At 41.8% G+C, this 21018-nt stretch overlaps 1 protein-coding gene across 6 annotated transcripts in view; it reads left to right on the top strand.

The window, feature by feature from the left end:
• The first annotated feature begins 320 nt into the window (after window positions 1-320).
• Window positions 321-21018, top strand: part of TJP1 (tight junction protein 1) — a 231952-nt gene continuing 211254 nt past the window's right edge. For all 6 annotated transcript variants that reach the window (XM_081831542.1, XM_081831541.1, XM_081831540.1 and 3 more), the window contains exons 1-2: window positions 321-524; window positions 11452-11584. In XM_081831542.1, the coding sequence (XP_081687668.1) occupies window positions 352-524; window positions 11452-11584 (306 nt within the window). In that variant the 5' untranslated portion in view covers window positions 321-351. The remainder of the gene's footprint in view (window positions 525-11451; window positions 11585-21018) is intronic.

Below are 21018 nucleotides of genomic sequence, written 5' to 3'. Positions count from 1 at the left end.
AGGGGGGGGCGGCGGTCCGACCGCTCCCGCCTCTCCTGGAGAGGGAGTCCCGCAAGGCCCGCTGCTCGGGACGTCCGCCCTGGGCGCACGCGGGGGCCGCGCCGGCCGGGCGGAGGGGACGGTGCGGGCGGCGGCGGCGGGAGCGACGGGCCACGCACGGCGGCGGCGGCGGCGGCGGGAGCGGCCGGGCACGCACGGCGGCGGCGGCGGGAGCGGGAGTCCCGGCCACGCGCGGCCGCGGCGGCGAGGGCGGCGGCGGGGGCGGCGGGGGCGGCGGGAGCCGGGCGCGCACGGCCGCGGCGGCGGGAGCGGCGGGAGCTGTGGCGGCGACGGATGGCCCAGAGCTGATCTATGCGGCGCTTGGAGGGGCTGTGTCTGCGGCGCCGGCGGCGGCGGCGGGGCCCTGCCCGCGAGCGGAGCGGGGACAAGATGAAGTACCAGAAATACCTGACGGTGCTGCAGATGGCCATCGGCGTCACCCCCTCTAACCGCGGCAGCCTGCTGCCGCTCAAGAGGAAGCTGTGGTGAGGGCGCGGCGGGCGCGGCGGGCGCGGGTCGGGGCCCGGGCGGGCGGGCGGGCAGCGAGGCCGCCGGCGGCCGGGCCCGACGGGCGCGCAGAGCCGGGGGCGCAGCAGCCATTTCGGAGCCCGTAGGGCCGAGCGCCGCCGCGCCCCGCGCCCACCCCGGCGTGTTCGGCCGCGACCCTCGCCTGTGCCCCGCGACACGTAGAGCGGCGCGCTGCCGGGAGGGAGGGGTGGGGACCCGGCGGCTTACGGGCACCGGGACACCGGTCTCTCGCCCGGGACTGCCCTTCCAGCCCCATCCCCGCGAGTTCTGGCTCAGAATTTCCAGCCAGGCTTCCTTGGGGGCAGAGAAACAATTTATTAGCTCTGCGTTTTCTGCTATTTCTCAAAACCCATCTGCTGTGGGTACAGAGTGAAGGGCGAGCCGCTCCCACGGTGAGGGGAATAAGTTGCGAGATTTTAATGGCATTATCAGGGACTACATTTTATCTGCACGCGTTCCAGTTCCCCTGACCTGGAAACTGTTATTGGGGTAACGGGAAAAGATCGCCCTTAAAAGAAAAATGTCTGGAAGTTTTCCAGATCTGGTTTACACAGTTGATTATCTATCGGGTTGTATTGCATTTTATTAGCGTTTAAATGTGGCATATGGAATCCCCTTGGGCTGCCTAGGCGTTCCATCGCCTTGAGACTTAAGTGTAAGGTTCTGTCACGAAAGAAATAGTCCAGTAAAGGGATGGTGACTATAGGGAAAATATGCCAGAATTCTGTGGTGTTCAGTGGCTATTTTAATTTTAAAATTTGTGGTCCGTGAGGTTCTTAGAGATTTACGCACTTTAATTTTAATTGAATTTAATTTCAAGGTTATAGAGAAAAGGAAGTGAGGCAGCTTTTAGGCATTTGAGAAAATAGTTTCTGTTATCTAAGACAAAATGAGTGATCCAAGAAATAAAAAGATGGAACAACCAGGAAAAAGAGTTTTTTGAAAAAAGAATGCCAATAATGGGGAATTTTGGAGGTTAAGACCAAAAAATATGAGCAGCGAAGTTCAAATTTCAGTTGTGCCACTTACAGTGTGACCTTAAGCAAGTTACTGGAGTATCTGTTTCTTGGTCTGTAGGGTGAGAATGATATTATCTACCTCATGGGGTCATAGCCCAGATCAACTGAGATAATGAATACAAAGTGCCTACCACTATGTCTGACTGAATAATGGGTGCTTAGTGAATATTAGTGTCTTCCTCACTGCCCTCCCCCCACCAATTTGTTTTGAAAAAGAGATTTTGGGGTGCCTTGGTGGTGCAGTTGGGTAAGCCTCCAACTCTTTGTTTCAGCTGGGGTCCTGACCTGGGGGTCGTGGGATTGAGCCTCATGTCTGCTTCCCCACTCAGTGTGGAGTCCTCTTGAGTTTCTCTCTCCCTCTCTGCCCCTCCCCCACTTTCTCTCAATGGAATTTAATAAATCTTTAAAAAAAGATTTATTCTGCAAAAGGTATTTTGATTTGAAGAGCAGCAAGTGACAACACATCAAAGACTGGACTGGTAATAGTTGGCAGTAATTAAGCAATGTCCATGGAAGAAGATTTTAGCAAATATATGAAGACTAGGCCACTATTATGAAGCAAGAAGTAGTAACATTTGAAGATGGCTTTTCAGGTTGATGGTGTACAGGAAGAAAAAAGAGGTCAGCTCCAACAGTCTTTCCCCTCACTCTGCTTTTCTTCTGAGCACTTACCAATATCTAAAGCACTACATATTTTACTTGTCCTACATATTACCCCTCCCCCCCCAACTGGAATGTAAGTTGCATGGGGGCAGGCCTTTTTATCTGTTTAGCTCATTACTAAGTCCCCTATAACTGGTATCTGGTACAAAATAGTTTCTGAAAAGATATGTGTTGAATACATTAATTCTTAATAATGCATAACTGGGAAGGAGATTTTTTTGATGTTAAATTTAAAAACTAAGATGTGGAAGTAATGTTTGAGGAGCTGTTAGGCATGAATATTATCATAGCTTGGCCACCAAGTCAGGATACTAGGTTTATTCTTTTTCAGTGGGGTGCCGCTTCTGAAAATACAGTTTGTGAAGAGAGGACACAAAGAAATAAAATCCAGGTAACTTTTGTACTCTAGAGATTCATGTTTCAAGCAGGCAGTGAACTGAGGCGACGGTTAAAAACCATCTTACTAAGAGACAGCCTGGAAAAGGCAGGGGGATTTTGTTTAACTTTTCCACAATCTTAAATGAGCATTTCAGAATTTCTGCTCAATGTTAGGGGAATTTGCAAATGTTAATCTAGTTTCTATAGTGGCAAATGAAGAGCATATGCTACAGAAACTCTAGAGTGAATGGTATATTAAACATAGATATATATAGTCCTTTTTTTTTTAAGTTGAAGAATATTATGCTGCCTGACTCATCTATCTCTTATATCCTCTGGAATTTATTTTCTAGATAACATTTCATTTTGCCAGAATCAGCCAACGGCACATGGAGGATTGAGACAGAAGGCACTGTTACATGGCAAGAAGATATGTAGATATGAGTTCTGACTCCAGAGTGGTAGGTGGGAACCAATAGCAGACATCAGCAGGGGTGGTCAGACCTTGAAATGCCCTAGCTTATGCCCATTTACAGGATGTGAGGGCGTACTATGATAACTGGTTGTGGCATATATGAAGATTTATATGAAGGTGCTTATGAAAATGTGTATGCTGTCTGTGTTTCTCTCTTTAAATTATTGCAGTCTGTATGGAAAGACTGTATGCCTGCAAAGCTTATGCCAATGGAAGTAAAGGGTAGGGGTGAATGATCCAGTGTTTTGGTCCCACACTTCTTTCTAGTTTGACCATTTGTGCTCATTAGCTTTCTTTTGTGCAGTATCTTTCTTTCTGATTGGCTCTGCAAATCCTTTAAAGAATATTATGTATACACACTGGTTTAGGTGAAAACTAAAGCAGACAAACAGCCAGACCTGCATCAGTGGAGCCTGCAGTTCTTCTCTCTGTCTCCTTCTCCAAGAAATTTAGGAAGTAGGACTGTTTGCAGTATTTGGTTCTGAATCGTTAGTGTTTAGGAACCTGGAACTCAGGCCTGTTACCTTTACCTGCAGTAGATGTCAGTTTGTGCAGCTTGCCTCCTGTGGGAGTCTTCTATAATTGCTGGTTATGAAAAGAAGCAGAAGGCCACTGTATTTCCCAGAGCTGCTGTAACAGATTACCACTGACTCGGTAGCTTAAAACAACAGAAATTTATTCTCTCTAGTTCTGGAGGTCCGGAGTCTGAAATCAAGGTGTCTGCAGAGCCATGCTTACTTGAAGTCTCTTGGAGAGAATGCTTCCTTACCTCTTCCAGCTCCTGGTGGCTGCAGGCATTCCTTGTGGCTGAATTACTCCCCCCTCTCTCTACATCTTCGCATGGTCTTCTTTGTGTGTCTGTGTCCTCTCGGCTTCTTCTCTTACAAGGACGTTTGTCATTGGATTTAGGGTCCACCTGGATAATCCAGGATAAGCTCATCTCAAGACCCTTCAGTATATCTGCAAAGACTCTTTTTCTAAATAGGTTCACATTCACAGGTTCCTGGGGTTAGGAAGAGTGGAGAGGAAGGGCACCATTCAATCCAGTATAGGTACTGGGGCCAACTCTCTGCTTTTCAGTGAGTGTGAAGCCCAAATAACTGTTTCATCATAATTTTACGTTGTCAGTCTTGATTTTTGCATTGAGTGCTGTTAGGAATGTTTATACTGATCTTAGGGGGGAAGAGTGTCATTTCATTTTCTTCATGCCTCTAAATATATTTATCCCAGTTATTTGAGTAATTATTGAAGGCCACGTGGTATCAATTCACTCATTCAAGTAGTTGTCCAGTAATCAGATTCTGGAAATAAGAAGAGCTGTCATTCATTGAGCTAATTATTACCTGCTGGGCCCAGTATAAGTGCTTTCCAAGCAACCCTCCTATAACCTGCAGCACCCCTATGAGGTAGGTGCTGTACTTTCCCAGTTTTACACATGAGGTCATTGACTTGCCCAGAGTCACACATCAAGTTTTATACCAGTTGTTGGGGTTAAAAACACATTTGAGCAGGGACATGACAGTCTAGAAAGGAAGAACAACTGAAAACAGATATAAAACGACTGGAAAGTGCCTTATAGAATGTTGTTTCTCCAAGAGTGGTGCATAGCCCCCTCATGGGTCCCAGAGGTTCCCGTGATGGGATGGGTATGGCTCTAATATCCAAGTCCTTTCTTGGTTTCTTTTCTTTTTTTATTGATTGAGGTATAATTGATATACGACATAATTACTTTCAGGGGTACAACATAATGATTCAGTATTTATACAGCAAAATGATCAGTAAATCTAGTTAACATCTATCCCTTTCTTAGTTTCTTTAATGAGCAAATTATAGGCAGTTATACACATTATTACTTGTAAGTACAACTAAAGGTCGGCCATTTATATACCTTTTAAGTGAACTCTTGAGGTTTCTTAAGTCTGTTACTTATAGACAAAAATCAGCATTTTACTAGCTTTTAGTGAAGCACCCTTCACAAGGATTCAGTATCCTTCTAAAGTCATCTGCCCTGCTGTACTTAGCAGTATCTCAAGGCCTCTGTTCTTACACCCTTGTTTGTAATTCCCCTTGTTTGGGGGAAAGATGCTTTGCTATCACCCATTAGTATTAATCTTGAGTTGGTTGTGGCTATCAATTCCTGATACTTTAAAATTAATATCTTGTAGAAAGATTGTTAGGTGGTACTTTTGTTGGTAATTTGTTCTTGTGTAAATGCTTTGTTTTTACCATCTTGATTATTTTTGCCCAATTCTTTATTATTATTGAGATCTTTTCCACTAGAAATTAGAGATGGGTGAGGTAGATAAGTTTAGGAATTGTTTGTTCTAAGTGAACCATGGTCAAAAATGATTGTGAGCCAAAACTCTTGAGTTAGAAACAAAATGAGAGGGTGGACACTGGTTTCTGCCTTTCAAGCATGCCAGCCATGCCCACAAGTAAAAACATGGTCCCATTAGGGAAGTTATGAAGGGAGTGGAGAGGAGAAATGTTCTCCCCAGTCATCCCCTAGGGATGATGGAATGGAATTAAGAATTAGGAAAAGAAAAACTTCATTGTAAACTAAATATTGATTTCCCCAGAGTTCGAGAGAAAATATCCAGAATGCTTGTATCTCAGTTACTAACTTTATTTTTCATGTTGTCAAGGGCCATAATCCTAAATATTTAGGAAATAAATCCAGAGTCTGAGTTATTCAGTGCAGACCACACCATCAGGTTGAGGGAGAGTGGGACCTTGGGATTAAAAATACTCCTTGGGTGCCTGGGTGGCTCAGTCAGTTAAGGTTTGAGTCTTGATTTTGACTCCGGTCATGATCTCAAGGTCATGAGATCGAGCCCCACATCAGGCTCCACACTGGGCGTGGAGCCTGCTTAGGATTCTCTCTCTCCCACTCCCTCTGCCCCTCCCTCAGCTTGCTCGCTCTCTGTCTCAAAAAACAACAACAACAACAACAAAAAATATTCCTTATACTCCATGTTAGGAAGAACTGTCTTTGGTGGGCTTTTTGTATCCCAGTATAGCCCGTCTTACCTGAGTTGTAAATATTTCTCTGTATTCTTACGAGTGTCCAGCAGAAAAGTATTTGAATACACATATCCCTGCCCCAAGAGAAATACTAATTCTCAAAAACAGTAGTAAAAATTGGGGCGCCTGGGTGGCTCAGGTCATGATCCCAGGGTCCTGGGATCGAGCCCTGCATCGGGCTCCCTGCTCCGCAGGAAGCCTGCCTCTCCCTCTCCCACTCCCCCTTCTTGTGTTCTCTCTCTTGCTGTGTCTCTGTCAAATAAATAAAATCTTAAAAAAAAAAAAAAAAGGTAGTAAAACAAAAGAGAAGCTACATCTTAAATTCCCCTATATCTCAGTACCCCTTCTACTTATATGTGAGTTAACATTGAATGTTATTATCTGGAACCATGTTTATTCCTTTTCTTTTTTCCCCCACCAGAGAAAAGGAGGTCATTACTGAACCATATGCTTTTTAACAGTTGACCTCTTAGCTTTCCAAAGACCTGGTCAAAACTTTAAAGTTACTGAAATTACTCTGTAGGAGCCTGGTTCTATGCCTAGACAGGCACCTTCCTCCTGAGGAGTCTGTGGGGAGGGTGGATACAGACTTGATATTCACCGGCTATATATCAATTCAGCTCTACTCTTTAGTAAATGTTTTTATTATGAACCTGGTGAAGAAGGGGAGGATCCATTCTTCTGGTTATATTTAAGATGTTTTTTTCTGTTTTAGTCACTGGACTTGGTATTACATTGAGTTAAGTCTGATAAATTTCTTGGCTGTCAGTCATTTATAAATTTGGTAGATATAAATTCTTATCACAGACTTTAGGTTTTAGGTTTGGAAAAAAGGTAAATAGCGATACCTTTCTAAGTCAAATGAGAGAAAAACTTGTGAAAAATGTCTTTGTCAAAAAGTTTATATTTCTTATGATTATGCCACATAATCAATGTGATCAAAGTAAAGTGAGAGAAAGGAAGTGTAATTTAAGACTTGGATATTATTTCACAGCTCTGTTTTTTTTTCCCCCCATATGCCCACTCTTCTTAAATGAAATTCCTCATTATTTTCATGGAAGCTTTTACTCTGCAGAGAAGAGAGCAAAACTGTACAATATACAATTTTTTGTATTAAGAATAATGAAAGCGACATCAGAATTTTACTCTGGGAGGTGACTTGAAAGGTGCATTCATTGGCAATTCAGTGAAATAACAAAAATACTTACGAGTCTGAGGAAACAATACTGAATGCCATCAGTGGATCAGCATTTTTTGCAGAATCTCTGAAATGTATTTACTAGATAGAGAGAGATCTACTCAGAGAAAAGACTCGCAGGAACCATTTTCCAGGAAATGTCCAGGAGAACGTTTCTGCACAAAGAGAAGTTGATAGCTTGCAGCGGCTTTCCAGGGACAGAAGCAGCAGAGGACACTTGGGGAATTATTCAGATTCGATGCCCTGGGTTGGTTGGTGCCTTGCCTCGCTGGTTTGTGACAAGTTGTGGACAACAGTGTTGCTTGCTCGCTTACCAAAGCAGTGAATGTGGGCTCTTGGGCCAGAGAGACAGGGCTGTACCTGAGATAGCTACTGAGTCCTCTGACCCAGAAGAGAAGTTACTTCATAGCAGCATGTCCCATCTCCCTGCCAGAGTTGCCAAAGGCAGGCCATAGTAAATGCGACAGTGCAGAAACAGATGTTCTCTAATACAAGTATAAGTAGACATTAAAAATCACCAAACAGTTGGAGAAAGCCAGTATTAAAAGAATTACCATACTCAACAAACAAAAGAACTAATCCCTGAGAAAATAGAAAAACCCTGGATTAAGATGGTTATTTTCAGAAATACGCAAGAGAACATCATATGAATAAAACACCATACTAGACACTTTAGAAATTGAACCTTTGCTCATTAAGGTGAAAGAGAATGGCTGAATTGACAAAACTGGAAAGCAAGTGAGCAATCTGGAGAAGTAAGCCAAAGAATCACAAAAGAACAAAGGGATCAAAACTATGAAAGAGAAGTTAGACCTTGAAACTATTTTCAAGAGAGGGTGGAGCTTTTGGTAGGGTTGCACTGGTGCTGGAAAAGAAGAGAAATGAAGGCATGTTAAATGTCATTTCTTGTGTAACAGGAGATTAGAATACCACTGAACCCTAGATGTTGATAGAAGTATTTCAGTTTAAATATATATGTGTGTATATATGTATTGTGGAAATGTAGGGGTACATATATATATGCATATGTACATGTACATGTAAATATATAAATGTACATGTAAATATATAAATACGTGTGTGTGTATGGTTAGCTAGAGTTAGAGTTGCCCTAATAAGATGTATAACTTTGAACTACTAATTGGAGGGGAGAAAGTCCAGGGGTGGGTAGAGAGAAAGAAAACTCAGTCCTACTAAAAAGGTGGGAAAAGAAAAAGAAGAAAGCATTTAAATTTGAAAAACACAAACTCTAAAACAACATGGCAGGAATAAATCTAAACATATCAGTAAACACAACAAATTTGAATGGATTAAGTTTCTCCCAAAAGATACGGATTCTCAGATTGGATATAAAAGAAAAGCATCCAGTCACATGCTGGTAAAGAATTAATAAGAATTAAAGATACAGCTAAAAGAAGGGTGGGGGAAGGGTGGAGACAGTCAGGGACTTGGAAAGGTTGAGAATACAAGCACAGAAAAACATAAGCCAAGGAAAGGATAATATGAAAATGTAGATGGGGAAATTATTAGACAAAATCGCATTTAAGGTAAAGTCTTTAATTGGAACAGAGACTTTTAATGTGATAAAAGGTTAAATCCCTAAAAAGATATGAGCACTGGGCGTTATATGTAACTAATGAATCATTGAACACTACATCAAAAAATAATGATGTACTATATGTTGACTAACTGAACATAATAATAAAGAATAAAAGAAAAGATATGAGTTATAAACATTAAGGCATCTAATAAAACAGATTTGAAATATGTAAAGGAAAAACTAGTATATATAGTATATATATTGTCAAATCCATGTTCGTGGTGGGAAAGAAACTCTGTAATCGTCTTTTTTAAGAGAAATCAGCCCTTCAGCAAGACAAATATAATGAAGGACACAGAGAAGTTGAGTTAGAAAAGAAAATAAAATGATAAAGTCACCTTTCCACTTAAGGACATGCCCACCCCCACATGAACATTCTTTTGTACTGTTGATGGAAGTGTAAATTGGGAAAGCCTTTTTGAAAGGTAGTACTTAGCAACACCCCAAAACCCCTGACCCTGCATTTTACTTCTAGTGCTCTTTCTTAAGTAAATACTGTGTTTGTACCCAGAGATGTCAAATATGTTCCTTGCTTTATAGTTTGATAGCAAATATTTGAAAACTAAATGCCCATGGGTAGGGGAGTGGTTGAGTAAATTGTGGTATATCTGTACAATGGAATACTGTTTAGCCATTAAAAAGAATGAAACATGTAAGTTCAAGCCCCACATTGGATGTAGAGATTACTGAAAAATAAAATCTTTTAAAAAGAGGAGGGGGTGCCTGGCTGGTTTAGTAGGTAAAGCCTATAACTCTTGATCTCAGGGTTGTAAGTTCAAGCCCCACATTTGGTATAAAGATTACTTAAAATCTTTAAAAAAAATAGAATGACATGGATCTGGGTTATTATGGGAAGAGCTTCAAGACACTAAGTGAAAAAACGAGATGCAGGACAATGTGAACAATTCGGTCAGTTTGCTAACAAGTTTCTTTTTTTTTTTTTTTTTTTTTTTTTTTTTAAAGATTTTATTTATTTATTTGAGAGAGAGAGAATGAGAGACAGAGAGCATGAGAGGGAGGAGCAGACTCCCCACCGAGCAGGGAGCCCGATGCGGGACTCGATCCCGGGACTCCAGGATCATGACCTGAGCCGAAGGCAGTCGCTTAACCAACTGAGCCACCCAGGCGCCCCTGCTAACAAGTTTCAAAAGGAGATTGACACATACATAGATAAGCGTGAGCATTTGTTTGGGAGGTTATACAAAGAACTGTTAGTGGTGATTATCTTTGGGAAAAGGGATGGGGATTTGTGATGAGGCGGGAGAGGGAGGCTTTACTTTTCATTTTTGCATCTTTTCACACTCTTTAAATCTTCTGACTATAGGGACATAGTACTTTCATTTTAAACAGCAGCAATACCTAAACTAGTCTATTTTATGATATTCACTCCCATCTTATTATTATATATAAGTCCAATTTACTTTGCTAATAGTCCGTCCAGTGTGTCCTTTTCAAGCAATGAGAGACCTATTTTTTTTTTTTTTTAGAGAGAGAGAGCAAGGTCACAGGGAGAGGGAGGGGCAGAGGGAGAGAGAGAATCTTCAGCAGGCTCCCTGCTCAGCCCTGAGCCCGTTGTAGGGCTCAGTCTCATGACCCTGAGATCATGACCTGAGCCAAAATAGTCAGATGCCTAACTGACTGAACCACTCAGGCGCCCCATGAGAGAGCTATGCCTTTCAGACAACAACATTTTAAATATATTAAGTAGGTCAGGAAATTTGAAAAGTATACAAACATGGAACGTATCCAAGCAGGAAATTTGATCATAAAATAAGGAAACTGATTTTCCTAAGCCACACTTAACAAATCAGTCTTACTACTTAAGTCTTTGTCCTCTCTAAGACGATAATCCACTAAGCAGTTTCCTCCCAGGTTCCCAGGGCACATTCTAAGGCTCCCAGAAGTGGTGGCACAGAAATGATTGAACACATCACAGTCTTGATTGTGTGTTTATGTGTATGAGTGTGTACCCCAGTGTGCATATATGTAGATGGCTTAGATTATTTACCATGTCTTCTTGCCTGTATTTTCTTGGTTCTGTAATCATGCTGAATTAATCATTGACTGTCATGTTCAAATCTTTAAAAGTTATTTTCATGCTTAAAAAAGCATGCCGAACGGTATTTGTGGTTGGACACAGTGATAGCTGACTTGCACTGAGCGTACCAGGCACTGGGCTGAGCGCTTGATAAAGAACTACCCAGAGGGGAGCAGACGCTTCCCAGTTACCTAGGAAACTTCAGTCTGCCCTTAATTGCTTCTTTGATGGTCACAGAGTTGACTTTTAGTGAATCTTAATGTAGAAATGTTTGAACCCTGTCAAGAAAAATTTCTAAACCAACAAGCCGCTAAGAAATACTTAGAAAGGGTATCTGATCAGAGGAAGCTCCCCTGTGGTTCTTAGCTTCTTGGTTGAAAAAGGAGCACAGGATTTCCAGAGCTATCCTCAAGTAAATACTTATCTCATGCTTGAGAAACTGTATCTACCTATAAACCCGTCTTTTAAGTTTTTTTCCACCTCTTGCAGGGTAACGCCATCCTCTGAAAATCCGAATGGTGCTACTTCTGGCGTCAGCCAAGGAAAACCTTCTTTAAGACGGATAAAAGGGAGACTGCACAGAAGCAAAAGCCTGGATAGCATCGATTTCTGTGAACTCACTGTAAGTGGACTGTGCAGTAGTTGTTGTTTTTTTTTAATTTTTCAAAGAATATGAAAATTTTGATTTCATTATTTTGATTTTCACAAAAACACAACAGTCTTATTTTGTTGTGAGCATCTTTTTGCAATAAAAACTGGTTTATCCAATAGGTTACCAACCAGAATGCTTTGTTAATTGGTATCCACATGAAACATTTATGATAAATGATTCAGATTCAAAGACCAAGATAAAGAAATGCTTCCTGAACTCTGCAACAAAAATTGAAATAAGTTCAGTGGAGTATTAACATAAATTTCTTACAAAATTACAAATCTGGACATTAATGTAAGTAGAGATCTAAGTGTTTGATTAACCCCAAACACCCACCTTCCTGGCAGCGCCAGAAACTAGAGTTACTTAGATATTCTTACACCAGATCCTAATTCAGCTAATGTTGGTGCTTTCTTTCTATTCTGAGTGATTAACATGGTGGTCATATCCTTTTTATTTTTTTCCAGGCCAAGTGAGAGGTTTTCATGTGGATATGTGACACGTTCATGCATGTTTTTAGAGGAACAGGAAGACTGGCACTTTCAGTCCCCACTGTCCTTTGCTAATAATTATATTGTCCTAGTTCATGAGAGATACTGCAGTGCCATAAAGGACGTAGTAGAATTTTCTTTGCGCTAAGAAGATTTTATTCAAATTTATGTATTGTAGGATTCAGTGGCAAATTAATGGATATTTAGGATGTTTAGTAGACCAGATGTGTTCACTTCTCCCCTTTGAGCTCTGAAAATTTCTGAATTATAAAAGTACCATTGACCACACCTGTTTCAAACAGTGGTAACAACAGAGCCTTTCTTTTTGAGGATATGACTTCTGCACTTTTTATCTATAATTGACAAAAACAGAAGTTCAGTAAATGTGGATACTCTGGTTTTTTATTTTTTAATTATTCTTATTAAAATAATTATACTCAATTTTGCTTAAAAGTGTGCTTGACCATTTTATGACACAAGACAGCAGAAGGTAAAATGTGACCTATTACAAGACATAAATGTCTTATTGCTTAAAAGCAATAACTGAGAAAAGACAGTAAATTTTTGTTAAGTAAACCTAACGATTAAAATGACTAAAGAAAAAAGTATGGTTTAAAATAAAGAGGATTGCTTTGCAAAAGTAAAACACTGAATTGAGAAGCATATTTGAATTACTTTTTGGAATACAAAAATGGAAATTGGAATTTTATCAGGTTCTTTTTATGGTATTAAACATTGTCATTACAGAAGGTAGTCCGATAACTAATAAATTTGGCATCTCATAAAATATGGTTTGCTTATTTAATCATGGTCTCTGTGGTTGGGAAAGAGGTTAAAATATCTGTAGAATATGACAGAAGAGAAAGCTTTACTTCATATACTATTGTTTTCAGTTTCCCAGAAATAGAAACAGATTATTTAGCTGTGAGGAAAAGTTGGCAAATAGAGCTATCTTTTTAACATGACGAATATGTTTTACAATTATTGATAATTCATTCCCTTCCTTGTGCCATGCAAGAGTTGATCTAGCTCAGGTGAGTACACAGTTCAAGCAAGGAAAAAATAACACTACCCAGGTGCAGTTAACGTCTGCAGAACTAATTTCTTTCTTTTGGATGATCTTTCCTATTTGACTTTATCTCAAAAGTGAAATGTTTTAGCATCCCTGGAGGGAAGGCATTTGACACTGAGGTTAAGCAAGAGAAGTAAAGTTGAGGTTGATGGAAGGTCCATTCTCTTTCAGTAATGAGAATATATTAATGAAATGTAATTATAGTTCACCCTTGAAGATTGCAGGGGTTAGAGGCGTCCACCCTCCACACAGTTGAAAATCCACGTATAACCTGACTCCCCCTAAACTTTACTAATAGCCTACTGTTGACCAGAAGCCTTACCAATAATCCATTAACACATATTCAATATGTTATATGTATTATATACTTTATTCTTAAAATAAGCTAGAGAAAAAATGTTATTAAGAAAATCATAAGGGAGAGAAAACATGTTTATAGTACCGTATTGTAAAAAATCTACATATAAGTAGACCCATCAGTTCAAACCTATGCTGTTCAAGGGTCAACAGTACTGCAATCATTAGACTTTTTTTCCAATTGGAGTTCCTTTTCCTTCTTAGGTTTTTGCAGTCATGGGTGGTAGGACAGCAATCTTTGAAGATTTTTAGATTCTTAGAAATTTTTACAATGAGCATGTTCCATTTTTAGGAAAGCAATAAACTGAGTTTCCAAGCAATAGGGAAATTTTTTAGGAGAGCCTAACAGTCTGGCTACTCCCACTGTGTCTACCATAAGCTATAGCAATTAGTATTGTAATATTCAAAATATGTAGGGGCAAGTAGCATCTTTAGCATGGGGATGAAAAGGATGTTTTCCCTTTCACTTCTTAAGTTCTGTCTTTTTAAAAGAAGGAAGTGTTGGGGAGCCTGGGTGGCTTAGTCGGTTAAGCGTCTGCTTTTGGCTCAGGTCGTAATCCCAGGGTCCTGGGATCCAGCCCCGCATCGGACTCCCTGCTCTGTGGGGAGTCTGCTTCTCCTTCTGCCTCTGCCTGCCACTCCCCCTGCTTGTGCTCTCTCTCTCTCTGTCAAATAAATAAATAAAATCTTTATAGATAAATAAATAAAACAAGGAAGTGCTACTCTTGAAAAGTAGATTAGAAAAGACTCTCACAGGAGGAGAAAGGGATTTAGATCTGGTTCTCTCACACAGTTGACTGTAATGTAATCGTGGAAAACCATATTTCAAAGCCTTAGCCACAATGTCTAAAGGGCAGTTACTTGGTAAATGATGGTCAATTATATAGGAATAGATACTTTTCATCCCCTTTAGGAAATAGTTTAGCCACCATAGGTATCTCTTGTTCAAAAAAGACTGAAAATTCTGTCATAAACAATTTTTAAAATCTGTCAAAATTTTTATTAGATGTATGGCTTCCTTTGACTGCCAAAGTAACTGGCAAACCTTAAAGTAGGAAGATTTAAACTTAGTTTATTATCTCAAGTCATGTGCATATATCAAATTTGCATGACCAACAGAATAACATAGATATTTTTATTTTCACATTTTACTTTTAACTTTGCCTAAGAAGAAATACAATTTTTATTGCTTTTGGAAAAACATAGCAAACAGAGCAAGCGGTCTACTTGCTATGCATTCAAGGTCCCAGTTTCTGGCTGAGAAACCTCAGGTTCCAGCTGAGATGGTTGGCTTTGGTCCCGGGCGTCAGATTGATGCCATTTCACTCCTGGGGAGAGGTAATTGTTTCAGCTTTCTCTGTGGGGATTAAATGGGATGGGCATTCTAGTTCATTTTGTAAACCCTACAGATAAATGACTGACTTCCTAGTTCACTGGAGGAGGCTGGAATCCATCCATTCTCACTAGTCCATGAGACAGTGTCCCAGAGATCCGTGGTAAAATTTTCTCAGGCAAGGCCTGGCCTGGACAAGTCTGTTGTGAACACATATTTTGCCTGGAAAACCTGAGCCTTTCTTCAACACATTTTCATAGGTAAAATGCTATAAAACCATATGATGAGTTCTTTTTTTTCCCTCGAGGTAATGGAGTGATATATTGATCATCGATATGAAGACGGAAAAGGGACCATTTGTCTTTGGACTCAGTTAATGATGTTTATATGCTTAGCTGTTCCATTTCACTTTGGCTCATTGCTTTTTTGGAGTGATCAGGTGGTATCGACTCTTGTCTCTTCCTCCCTCTCAGATTCTAAGTGTATAGTCAAAACATTTTTAGTGATAATTTAAAAATTCAACAGATTGCTTGAAATTTTACAGCTTCTCTTGATTATACATCCTTTCTAAAACAGAAAAATGGAGCCAGTTGAGTAGGATTCATTCAGTGGGGGGAGGCTATCCTGAATATAGACTTATGCGATTTATTTCCTGCTTTGTGGGTGTAAATCTAGATTGCTAATTCTCTCTTTCTGCCAACAGACAAATACTACAAAAAGTTTTATGCCCAATAAAGAAAAAAATGAACCAATTAATAGTTTATGGCTGTGTTCCCTTAGCCTTGGATGAGAGACAGTTTCAATCATCACCAAGAACCATTAGGCAAAAACGATACATTTCAAAATCTTCAGACGATTTTTTTGTCATTAGAGGAAAAATATGTGATAATAAGATACTATTTGGAGCATTACATTTGTGTACATTTCTGGGCTAATAAGTCACATTTCACTGCTGCCTGAGTATAAGGTAGTTCTATGGTTCTTTTTAATGATCAGTGATTTTTCACATTTGAAAAGCTACTTTTTTCTCCTGATAAAGAGGAATCTCCATGTACACTCATAGAAAATATTTGTAACCTACGGAGATATCAGTGATAGAAATTTTCTCCTTCTCCCTCTACCCTTCAAGACCTTCTCCATGAGATCTGTGGGACACTGAGAGATTCTAGAGCTCTGTTTTAAAACTAAATATCTATTTGACTTTGAACACTTACCACGTTTGCTTTCTTCTTGGCATGATTGGGTGCCTGACTGGTGAATAAGGAGCTGGGCATCCCAAGGTGGGAAAATGGTGGAAGGTGAACATGTGAAGGGACACTGAACACCAAGTTAACCTGCCTCCCATTTTGTTGGGAGGGGGCCAGCCACTTCTCCCCTTTCTCGCTCCCACTCAGTCACCACTGCCCACCTCACCGTCGGTATGAGAATCTAGAAGGAACAGCAGTGAGCATTGGGGGCCCCTTTGCTCTGGGTGCACAGCTGTTCTTTCCATCATGGGCATCTTTCTGTTCACTTTTACAGATCTTTGTCATTTGTAGATGTCGGCCCCAAGACCACCAGCAGATCTCCTCACTGTGCCCTCAGCTCTTAGTGCATGTTTTGTTCCTGATTGTATCATGGGCTTCGGTTCCCTCAGAGACAGGGAACCTGTCTTTTATTTCCCCTGAACGCTAAGCATGACAGATTGCATGCTCATTAAGTATTTGTTGGTTGATTGTTGGTTGACTGATTGTTTCGTGAGCTGACTGTGGCAGCTCAATAGGGAAAAGCTTAGAGACCATTAAATGTTAAAATAGTGGGTATTAAGAAGTAAGAGGAGATATAAAATGATGTAACTCATTTGATACAGAGTCGGGTAAAGTAACCAACTCACTCTGTTGACTTTCCTTATGGGAAACATTCCTGAATACCAAGAAATAAGGGGGAGATTTTTGGAATAGCCAAAGTAGATATCGTGGTACCATTAGAGGTATTGGAGGTGGTAATGGAGGTGTGGAGGTGGTGGTAGTGATGGAGGTAGAGGTGTACACACCCATTATCATTAGTCTTTGGTTGAACTTTTTGAGAGCAAACTGTAGATACGATGTCCCACAAGCCCTAAATTTTGAAGCGTTTCGTTCCCCCAAGCAAGGTCGTTCTCCACTTAACCACCATGTAACCAAGTCAGGAGATCAACACTGACACGACGATACAGTTCCCATCCCAACTTCACTACTGTCCCAGTGGTGTCTCTCTTTCCTTTCTGGTGCAGGATCCCAGCCAGGAACATGCATTGGTTTTAGGAGTCATGTTTTCTCTTTGACAGTTTTAAAGAATCCTCTACCTGGAGCCATTCAGTGGTTCTCATGACTAGATTCAGGTCATGCATTCTTGGCAGGAACAGAGGACCTGCCCTTACTAGTCCCAGTTCACCGAGCGTCTGGCCTCCTCGCCGGCTTGGGTGTCAGTGAACTGGACACAGGAGTGTACTGTGGCTCACTCCCAACCCCCCCTGAGGATACGCATTGCTCTAGGGTACAGGAATCTACCAGAATTATCACCCTCATTAATTTTCCAAAGTGAGAGGAATCAGAGTTTTGAGGCTTTTGTGCAGAACAAAGGAATCTGGCTATTTATATACGTTCAGGACTTACAGAGCCCAATCTGAATCCAATTTGCTAATTGACAACCAACTAGTAGTGGATGGTGTGCCCTTAATGGTTACTGTCTTCATTAAACTGAATATCCAGATATTTCTAAGGGACTCTTACAGACAGCCTTGCAAGGACTCCTTGTTTTTTTTAGAAGATCATAAGCATAATGGCTATAAGCTGTATATTCCTGTGAGGATTGTCAGCCTCCACCTTTATCTGACAGGCATTTGGATTGGTTCTGCAGGTCAGAATTTGGTCTCTATCTTACACCTATGCCAACATCTCCCTTCTTTAGTTTCTTTTCACTAGCAACTGCTTCTTGAGAGGTTTGTTGGCTCTGATTTTAGGCAGGATTTTATTCATCAAAACTGAATAGAAAATATAGATAGAAAACAATAGAGAAATTTATTTCAAAAAAGAGAATATGAGGTCTTCAGTATTCTACCTTAATGCATATTTCATAGTCTGATTTGAAAGCAGTTCTTTGATTTCGCCTCTCTTTCTAGGGCTTAGATTCCATCCTTGTTGGTTGGGCTGGAGAGCAGCCAGCCACTGTCCTCTCCCCGTCTCCAGCCACAGCCTTGCTTCTCTTCATGCAGATCAAGGTGCCAGCCCCACAGCCAGAACGTATCCAGGCCTCATTTGAGGTTCATCTGGGACCCCTCTCCTTCATATCTTTCACACACCATCACTGCCACCACCACCATCATCATCTTGTCTGCCGTTCCAGTGGTCCGATCTAGTAGAGCGAGCAGAAACATAAACTACAAACAACAGCAGAGGCAGTCAGGGTGCCTCCAGGGAATACGGAATGCTCATCTCGGCCTGGTACGGCAAAGAATCACAAAGAAGGTGACCCTTGACCTGGATCTGGGAAGAACGCATCTGACTTTGGGGGAAAAGTGGGGAGGAGGTCATCAGGTTGAAGGAGCAGAGTCGGGAGTGGAGACGGAGCTGAGAACGACCAGGGGTGTGGAAGGACAATACAGTTTGTTCTGAACCCCAGAGCTCTGGAGAGATGCCCGGGGCTGAGCTGGGTGTGTCTTGAGCCCGCATCCTCCTCTCCAGCAGAAATACCTCTGCTTTGATCTGTTCTACTGGAAGGTGGGAGGGACACACAGCATTTCATCTGGGGAAAAAAAAAAAAGGAAATATTCTGCCCCTAGGATGGCTTTGTGAACTTAGAGGGCTAATACCAGAGAACCAAAGAACACTAGTTCAAGGGCGGTCAAAAAGTAGAGGAGTAAGCCAAAGAAGTTCATGAATAGAAGCTGAGGAGGGCCGTTTCCAGAAGGGCAGTGAGTGAGCCACAGATAAATGTGGCCTCAACTAGCCGGAGGAGGGCAAAGCAACTTGGACTTGCCCGTGGTCAGAGGTCATTTGAGGAGCGAGAACTAGAGCTTATCTTTTCCTTTGTTTTTTATCTTGAGAGGAGGAATAATGTAATTGTTTCATACAGACACAGAACAAAGAGAGCCATCAGCACTCCGAAATCTACAGAGCTGATGTCATGGACTCTGACAGTTACCTCGCATTTCTGACAGTTTCGGCCCCCAGCCCCTCAAATCTGTGAACAGGGCACACAGTGGTGGAACTCACCATCCAGGTTCTGTGCTTATGGTGGGAGCAGGCACAAGGTGGAGAGGGGACTTTTGGAGGTGGTTAGTGACATTAGCCAAGGTCAGCGGGGCAGGCCAGCAGGCCGGAGAAGGCTGGAAATATAGAAATAAAAAGAGTATTTTCACGTGTGCTGACTGAGTAAATGTATGGAAACGATTCTTCTTTATCTAAAATGGATCTCCTTCAGGTTCTCAGAGATGATCATATATTATTTCATTATTTTTCTCTCAATGGACAGAATCATATGATTTCCACATTAGTTATGGAGCAGGATAAATAAGCTCCGAGGAACATAACAGATAATGCAGTGTTTGTGTGTTTATCGGCACACACCCATAATTTCCAGCGTGGAGAAAACTGGTCACGTTTCTCCTAGAAACAGACATCATTGTGTTCCTGGATGAAAGCATGTTACCTCATCTGGTCATTACGTGACTTTTGAGCGTTAGAATAGAAGTGGAAGTCTCAGAACGTGTTGTTTGCCATCTCTGTAACGTGTTCTATTTTGGGGAAGCCGTGCATGTCATAGTAGCTAACGTTCAGTGCAGACTGACTACCCCTGGTGGAGAGGTGGAGTGAGGGCCACACACAGTGAGTGCACCTGCTCTTCACACACTCTCAGGGGGCCTGAGAAAATAAACCAGGAGGAAAGGAATCCTTCCATTTCCTTGGTGATTTACTGTTTTCATTCCTGCGGCAAATGGCATGAAATATTGATTTCTCTTCAGTGATGACTTCATAGCTTGCAGGAAGGCTCCTTCCTTAGAGCCTGCTTTGGGTGCTGTCACAAGACCCAGTCTTCTCCAGATCTCCTTGTGGCCTTTGTTCTGGATGTCCCTCACCTTCCGTGTCGTGTTCGGAAGTCCCGCTCTGAGAGTCAGTATGATGAGCTTGAACAGCAGTGCTGTTTCCAGATTATTGGAGCTAGCTTTCCCCTTCAGAGGCACTGAGAGCCTGCCCCTGAGATTGAGAGACAGTACAGGCTTGGGAAGCAGCCCTCGGTGGGCAGAGCTTGACAGCCCTGCCTTGGAAAGTGCATGGGGCAGGAACCAGAGAGGACGGGAGCACTCCAGGATGGACCCCAGGCAGCCGGGGCTGGGAAGGAAGGGTCCCAGACACAGAAGGAATACCAAGAGCCCAAAGTGCTGAGATGCCCCATTTGCCCCAGGATCAAAGAAAGTCATATGTGACCTTTATATACGACTTTAATATTAACTAAAAGATCCTATGTAGTGAAGCATTACCAGCAAAATACAATTGTGACCAGGAAAGATGTCATTTAAATTGGGCCTCAGCATTGTCTCAGAACGTGAATGTCCCTGTTGGCAGAAGCCACATGTGAGAACCTCAGTAAGGCTCAGGCAGATACAGCACGTGTTGTTTTAATTAATTGTATGTTCACATTGTCCAAGGCACTGAGTCTGGAAAAGGGTATAGTTTCTGCTTACTAGGCTTCATTCTGAATCTTTGAACAGCCCGAGGTGGGCACTTCACAGGATTATTTTAGACTGGAATCTCCCCACTCCTGCCCCACGGCAGGGGGCCTTACTACACAGCAGTGCAGCCGGCCACATGGGGGCAGGACTTTCTAGCAAGTGCGCTGTGGCAACCGGAACGAGGTCATCCAGCTGGGGTCCTTCTTGGCTAAAAAATTCACTTCGTGCTCCCTCCTGGTCACCCACGGTAACTCTGCTTAAATTTGTGGTACACGGACTTCCATGCGGAAATGAAAGAGGAAAACCTGTTACAATTTGAAGTTATTTTGGATGTTTGAATTGCTGGAAGCGGTGGATATTTGGAGAGGTGCCGCCTTCGGCAGAGTGGACTTTTGAGCCACTCTGCTTGTTGGAAGGTGATTTTTAAGTCAAGAGCTTTGATGATTGGAGGATATCTGACAG

This window comes from Leptonychotes weddellii, chromosome 9, assembly GCF_054177405.1.
Source record: "Leptonychotes weddellii isolate Sample4059 chromosome 9, ASM5417740v2, whole genome shotgun sequence".
Taxonomy (NCBI): Eukaryota; Metazoa; Chordata; class Mammalia; order Carnivora; family Phocidae; genus Leptonychotes; species Leptonychotes weddellii.
Note: the sequence above shows the minus strand (reverse complement) of the source record. Positions and strands in the feature narration are given on the sequence as shown.